This window comes from Ananas comosus, linkage group 9 (genome assembly GCF_001540865.1).
Source record: "Ananas comosus cultivar F153 linkage group 9, ASM154086v1, whole genome shotgun sequence".
NCBI classification, from domain to species: Eukaryota; Viridiplantae; Streptophyta; class Magnoliopsida; order Poales; family Bromeliaceae; genus Ananas; species Ananas comosus.
The window spans coordinates 9,518,706-9,526,617 of NC_033629.1; the positions used below are offsets into that span (position 1 = coordinate 9,518,706).

The 7,912-nt window shown below is 35.9% G+C and overlaps 1 protein-coding gene across 1 annotated transcript; it reads left to right on the forward strand.

The window, feature by feature from the left end:
• On the forward strand, window positions 613-6,841 carry LOC109715779 (GTP-binding protein YPTM2-like). Its single transcript, XM_020240947.1, has 8 exons — window positions 613-839; window positions 2,614-2,686; window positions 3,669-3,716; window positions 3,805-3,852; window positions 4,043-4,114; window positions 4,455-4,610; window positions 5,118-5,221; window positions 6,503-6,841. Exons 1-8 carry the CDS (start codon window positions 826-828, stop codon window positions 6,597-6,599), a joined length of 612 nt encoding a protein of 203 aa, XP_020096536.1. The 5' UTR covers window positions 613-825; the 3' UTR covers window positions 6,600-6,841.

Sequence of the window (7,912 nt, forward strand, 5' to 3'; positions counted from 1 at the left end):
AACTATCATTTTATTGTCCTATTTGATGATAAATTTTTAAAAATAAAAATAAAAATAAAACTATAGGAAAGTTAATTATTATAGTTTTTTAAAGGCTAGATTATAGAAAATCTCCCTGTCAAAATTCGATTTTTCACTTTCCCCCCTGTCATTTAAAAACCTACACTTTCGCCCCTTGTGAAATAAAAAATGTTCATTTCGCCCCTTGCCGTTAGTAATCCGTTAGGATTCCGTTTATAAAATATTATTATATATATTTTTATGCCAAAAATACCCTCAGCCTTCTCTCCTGTGAACATGATGAGGGGCAAAATGATGAGGGGCAAAATGGTCATTTTATAATTACAGCTCACATTGTACCCTCCCTGTGAATATTTTTTATTTTACAAGGGACAAAAGTATAGGTGTTTAAATGACAGGGGGAAAAGTGAAAAATCAGATTTTGATAGAGGGTTTTATGTAATTTAGTATTTTTTTTTAACTACATAGTCGCAAAATAAAAATGCTCTAAACCACGGGTCCACGTGAATGACGTGGAGGACCAGTTCCACGGAATATTCGTCAGGCCTAGCCCGTTCCTCTCCTTCCACGTCCGCCCTATTTATCTCCCTCCGCGCGATCCCATTCCTACTTTGCCTCTCCGAACCCCCTCTCTCTCTCTTCCCGACCTCGTCCTGTCCCTCTTCGCTCCGAAACCCTAGAAGCGAAGAGATCCTAAATCGCCTTTAATCTCCTCCCCCTCCCTCGTTTCCGATCAAATTCCCCTTCGCCGATCGCAGAGGCGTCCCCGTAGAGCTTCCTCTTCCTCATCCTCGATTTCTCGCCATGAATCCGGAGTAGTAAGTTCCCCGAATCATTGCGATCAACTTTGTTTCTTCTAATTGGTAGCGTAAGATTGTAGGATTTCTATGTTTGGATTGAGAGATTGTCAGGTATTTGGATTTTGGATTGAATTAGTTAGGGTCGGTATTGAGATCTCGCCGGATCTGGTCATGTGGAGATTGGAGATTTGCGTGTTGTTTCTCTTTTGAAGGGTATTTTGTGAGTTTCTTATTGTTTGTTTGAGGAGAGGGATTAGATTGTGATTTTGACATAGATATGTGGATCAGACCGGGTCGTTTGGGCTTTAGATCTGGTTATACGCTTGTGACTTTGCTTGATTGTGCGTATGACATTTCGCTTGTGTTTGTTGACGTTATCGTGAGATTTGCTTGTTTGAAATGGTTAATTGCAAGAAGATCTGCTATTTTAGAAGGAAAGGAATAGGGAAATTGTTAGGTACAAATAGTATTGTACCTTGTTGTTTGGATGAGATGACATCTTTTGTACGTTCCATACGGTGGGCACGTATTTATCACATATGGATGTCTTGCTGGAGAAACTTTCCCGGATGCATATTCAAAGGCTGCATGATCTATTACCTTTCTTGATACAAACTTCAACATTCTTTTCTCCCTCTCTTTTTCGGCCCTCAAGTTCTCGTCCCTCAGTGATAATTCCTGCCAAATAGGCTCAACTGAGAGGATTAAGTTGCCAGCTTCCTACAAAATTCTCTTGCATCTTACTCTGCCGTTATCACTTACCGGTTAGAGAATTTTTTACTCTTCTATCACTGGAGTTTAGGAAGTTGTTATGCTGCAAGTGTCTCTATTGGTTTTTGATTTGATTAAATACCTACTTTATAAAATTCTTGGGGTAACTTCAAAATTCCCCTATAGTTTACCCCATTTGCAGTTCACTGTCCTATTTCTCAAAGTGTAGATCAGTTTCTCCTTGAGGAGTCGAGGACGTGCTATTCTGCCTCTCAATTTATTTCTGTTTTGGTTTTTTATAAGCGCCTATCATTATTAAAGGTATCAAAGTACTACACTTTATAAATCATCAGATGATAAATTTACCACTTTATCAGCCTGTGTTTTGCACTTTGTCACCCTGTGTTATACTAAATGTGGCACTTTGCTACCCCTTATAAAATTAGGTACATATATAGAACTGAAAAAAAAAAATCATCGGGTGCAAAGTGCTACACTTTGAGAATAATGTGCGCAATGGGCTTTCTGAAGTTTTCCCTATATTCTTGGTCACAAAGCTGAAACACACAGTACTTTCAAGTGTTTATACTCTTTCCTTATTGATTCTGTTGAATTCTTTAGCTTCTAGACATTTCTCCTTATTAAATCGTATACTGAAGCTGCATAATAACAACTGGATTTTTAACCTAGGTTTTATCAAGGCTATTGATTTGACTGGATATAATGAGTAATCTATATCAATTAGTGGGCTGACGTATCTATTTAGCCTCATTTTTTTTTCTTATCTTGCATTGCTTGGATGTACTTTTCTTTTAAACCGTAAATATCTTATGGGAAGTTCTTTGGAAGGTTAAGAGATATAATGTTCAGTTGCCCGGAGATTAGGAGATATTGTTATTATTATTTATGGTCAGATGGACCATCGATCTAGAAATATCTTTAGCTGATTGTCCAGAACAGTTGTTAATTTTCTTGGTAAATTAAACTTGTCGACACATTGTAGTTTGTTGATCAAGAAAATGTATACTATTGTTTTTGTTAGTTGAGAGAAATTAATTGCATGTTTTCCTTCATATCTCAGTGACTATCTCTTCAAGCTTCTGCTCATCGGTGATTCTGGTGTTGGCAAGTCATGCCTCCTCCTAAGATTTGCGGTAAGAATTGAGTGAATAATTTTCTCCTTTTCATCATTTAAATTAGTCCTCTTCTTTGGAAGTTGGTGTCCTTGCATGTTGTATTTGGCTATATTGATATGCAACAGAAACTTCCTGGATTGGATATGCTTTACGAGCGTGAAAAAGAAAAATATTAGTGTATTATTAGCCTAGTTAAACCTTGTGTCTTTATTTCTCTTTGCATTCATAAGAAGTTAAGAATCTTCCTTTCTTGCTTTTTGTTTATGGAGCCCGTGATTGTCGTTTGTTGGTGTGTTTTCTAGCGACTAACCCTATAGTATCTTTTTAATTGTAAGAGTTGGCATTCAAAATTTTTATTTATAAAACTAGGCCTACACGTTGAATGATTTATCATTTTTAGAAAGCAGTGATAAAAAGCGGTAAATAATTCACCGCTTTCACCAAATTTTTATATTTTCTACGTTCGAACTTCGAAGGATGTATAGTATGGAATGCTAAAAATAATTTTACCGTTTTAGAAAGCAATTACCGCTTTTTAAAAGCTGTAAATCATTCACCGCATAAGCCTAGGTTTGTAAATAATTTTTGTAAAAGACTTTTTATAATTATAATATTTTTAGGCATGTTAATAAAAAAATTATTTGTCAGTGCCATTTACTTGCATAATAAAGCAAATAGCAGAATATTTAATTGTACGGCCTTTTATAATGTCCCATGCATTTTTAACGAAGCTGTGTTGCATCTGCTGACCATGATGTAAATTTGCACAAAGCCACATGGCTATTTTTGGAGCTTCCATGCATACATTTTGTTCAGTGACTCTTAACAAAATCCATAGTTCTTTGAACAAAGTTCACGGCAATTATTAAAATTGCTGTTATATATGCTATTGAAAGCCCTATCTATAAGGTCTAGTGCACTTGCCGTAGACTTAGTTAAACCAAGTGAATTTTCCTTGCAAGATTTCATGCATGACAACTTTTTGGCTTTTCGTGATTAGGATGACTCATACTTGGAGAGCTATATCAGCACCATTGGAGTTGACTTTGTAAGTGCAAACTGTGCTAAAACCATTTTGTAAAGGCTGCTTCTTTTCTCTTTTCATGCAACATGATTTTACCATTCTCTTTTGGCAGAAAATACGAACGGTTGAGCAGGATGGGAAGACCATTAAGCTTCAAATTGTAAGTTCATTTTATTTAACTTGGGAGATTGGATATTTTTCATCATAATAGTTTTGTTTCTCTCATAGCCAGTTCCCTTTTATTTCTAAGACATGTGAATAGCAATTGTTTCTTGTGATGTTTTCATGGGGCTGTATCAAGCAATCTTATATTTATGAACTCTTGTTTTTCTATTTGCTGTTGGCCACAGTGGGATACTGCTGGCCAAGAACGATTCCGGACGATCACCAGCAGTTACTACAGAGGCGCTCATGGTATCATTGTAAGTTTATATGCGCGAGTCTTTGCTATTCTTTTATTTGTCAAGGCCTCTGCTGTCCTGCATTATATTTATTCTAAAAATCATCTCTTTGCACATAGCCCATGTAAAATCTAAATTTTTAAGCATGTTTAATGAAAGTCTATTTCCTCAAGCCCTATTTTTTTCAGTCGAGAGGTACACTTTTTAAGAGCAAGGAATATATATCTAAGAAATCAAGTTTTGAAGAGAAATACAAGTATTCAGATTTTTTCATGGGTGTATGTGTAATTATCTCTTTTTAATCATATGCTGTTGATCAAAATCCCACGAAACATTCATGGTACTGGTCCTGGAATTCCAGGTTGTGTATGATGTGACAGACCAAGAGAGTTTCAATAATGTAAAGCAATGGTTAAATGAGATCGACCGTTATGCAAGTGAGAATGTCAACAAGCTTCTTGTGGGTAACAAGTGTGATCTTACAGCAAACAAAGTTGTGTCTTATGAGACGGCTAAGGTAATTTCAATTTCTTCCCTCATCCTTTTTCTGCTCTACACATCGTTAACATCAAAAAGGTCAAGAATCCATGTTATAAGTTACTAATGTAGATATAATGAGACTTGGGTATTTCAGTTAAAAAAGTGATACCACCTCCAACTGCAAAAATGAAAAAAAAACTTGATTAGAAATCCATTTTATCTGCCTACAATTAGAGTTCCGTAGTTTTTAAATTCCCCTCTTGAAAGGTCTTATTGAAATATCTTGACTTATCAAAATCTACTCTTAATCAGCTAATCGCTTTTCATTCGTATATTTAACAGTTAATGTCAATGCTGGCCTGTTCAATTCTCAATTTTCTGCTAGTTTTAATTAGATTTTGGTAGAAAGCGATGCAAAAAGATTTTTTATTATGGCTAACAACCGCTTGCATGAGATATATGCTGTTTAGGGTGTCTCTACTTCTCTTTTCTTTGTTAGGAGGATTAATTTTGATGTTTTTTTTAATTATTTTGTCCCCTTCAGGCATTTGCTGATGAAATTGGCATTCCATTCATGGAGACTAGTGCAAAAAATGCCACTAATGTTGAACAGGCCTTCATGGCCATGACAGCTGCTATCAAGAATAGGTGCGCCAGCTAAGCAAGTTTTATTTTGTAGAAATTATTCCTATGTTTAGCTGCACTATTAAGTTACTAGCTAAAATACCTGATTTGTGTAATAATTATTAGGGTAAATTGAATTACCTGTTCCTGAACTTTTGAGTTAACTTTCATTTTGGTCCTCAAAACTTTTGATTTCAACTTTCAAGGCCCTAAACTGTTGGTGAAGTTTCAATTTAGTCCCTAAACTCTGAACAATGTTTCATTTGTCCTTAGAGTAATTATCGCTAGCACTTAGTTCATCTATTTGTTTGTTCACCATGAATTCATTGGTTTTTCATCCATTCATACTTTCATTCCAGAGGTCCAATTCTTATATAGAGAAAAATTATAAATCAGTGGATGGTAGGGTTGAAATATGTGATGGAAAAAGTAGTTAATAAATGTATGGTGCATAGATGTACAAATGCACTGGGTGTAGGCAACAATTTATCCTCCAATAGTAAATATGTGTGAGGTTTAAAGTGAAATTCTTTGAAGAGTTTAGGGACCCCTAACGTCGAAATTGAAAGTGCAAGGACAAAATGAAACTTGGCTGAATGTTCGGGGATTAGTGGTGCACTTTACCCATAATTGTTACACAAAGATGTATTCTTGAACTATAGATTGTTAATCTTGGGGTGTGAATTGCCCAGCTAACTCATTGTTAGATTTGAGAAAATCCTCGAAGACATTCAGAATTTAACACTTCCCTTTGAAGTAGTTTCAGATTATTTGGTTAGGTCATGGAATATTTTATTAAGTTTCCGAAAGTTCTGTCTAGAATGGTGCAGAGTCCTTTAGTTCTATGGAGTTATTCTGGTTTCAAGGAATACGCTAGTTGAGGGGTTCAAATTGAAGAAATGAGTAGTTCAGGGACCCACTTCCAACTGACCTATATTTGGAGATGAATCCACATGTAGTATTCCAGCATTTGGACTTTTCATAGTCCTTGAATTAAAATAAATTTGTACATAGTCATTTCATAAGCTGACCTTTTGACCCTGTTTAAAGTAAAACTAAAATAAGTTAGTCGTCATTATATAGGTAATGGGATAATATAGTGTCTATGAGGGGAAAGAAGAAAAAATTAGATTTTCATGCGGTCAGGACTTGAGTGTGATATATGTTGAAGTTCAGGGTACAAATTGCTATATCGGGATACTAGAGGAGCAATCCATACATTGTACCCCTTGTTTTTTGCCGAATCAATATGCTAATAATTTGTTCCACTATTAACTCTCCAAAACTACCTGATGCTAATTTCAGGATGGCGAGCCAACCGGCCATGGGTAATGCTAGGCCGCCTACAGTGCAAATCCGCGGCCAACCCGTCAACCAGAAGACCTCCTGCTGCTCTACTTGAAGCTTCTCTATGCTCACACTGGCGTGTAAACACATCTTCCGCTTCCATGTTCAGTCTCTGTTTTATTTTCTTCTTAGATACTGCTCTTGTTTCTCTTATTCTTTTATTAGTATTTGCTGTTTAGTTCTTAAAGGAACAGGGATTTCTGAAGTAGTAATGTGTTCCTCTGAAACTGTGCTGCTCGTTTGTTCGTATTTGCATTCTTTAATTAGACAGTTTCTTCTGCAGGAAGTTCTATCTTACCTTCTAATGAGTTGCATCGCAATCTTCGGTCCCTACCATTAAGTTTCAACTTTCAACCTATTCCTAAATCTTTCGAGCATAAGCATTTGATACTCGCATTTGTGTGGCTACAGCATGTCACATTGCCATTGGTAGCTTTAAGCTGTGCTGGCATTTTCATTAGTTGGTAGAACAGGTGTTGGGCGAGATGACTATCATGATAGAATTGGATATTTGGATTGTATTAGTAGATATATGCTTAAACAGGAGGACTACATTATTAGACTTTAAAGAATTCGAGGACTTATGGTTCAATTTGCGAAAAAACCTCTTTAACTAAGGATCAAGCAAATGTAGTATCTGTAATCGGAAGTTTGAAGCTCGAAGTTGACTCAAGTATCATGTCAAATTTGCAAAACAGGGCTACCATCTACAAAAAGTAATGCTAAAGCTTACAAACATCATACATATTTTTACAAATATTACAAATACATAGTTCTGAACGGTTGGATTTATTACTTCGGTTTTGTGATTCGTGAACATCTATCATTGAACTATAGCCACCTTAGCATGTTTGTATTTGTTTGCTAGTGTTTATTACCATGGTAGAGTACTAATCTACAAATTTTGGCTGAGCTGCATTTACCCTGAGCTTTTTCTAATAAGCAAAGCAAATGATCTTTGAGTTGTTTATCATTGTGCCCGTGTTTAACTAAATTGCTTGATCAAGTACTACTCTTTGGGCCCTGAAGATTCGTGCATTCAAGAGATGTTTTAGTTTGTAACTTACATGATGCTTGTGTTAGTGTACGCTCATGTGGTGGTTTAGCTTGTAACTCATGAACTGGTGTTGGTATAATATTATAAAACTCATGAACTGGTGCACCACGATGACGGATCGTTCTGAGACCATGAAATGGCTGAAATGTGAAAGGTGCTTTTTATAGATGCCTGTAGGTCTCACGCGCACAGCGAAAGCTGTGTTTATTAAAAAGCTGCATGCGTGTCTCGAAACAGACTAGAATGTGATGACCCTTGGACAATAATATATTATATTCATAACAGTTTTGCATTATATAACTTGAAAATTG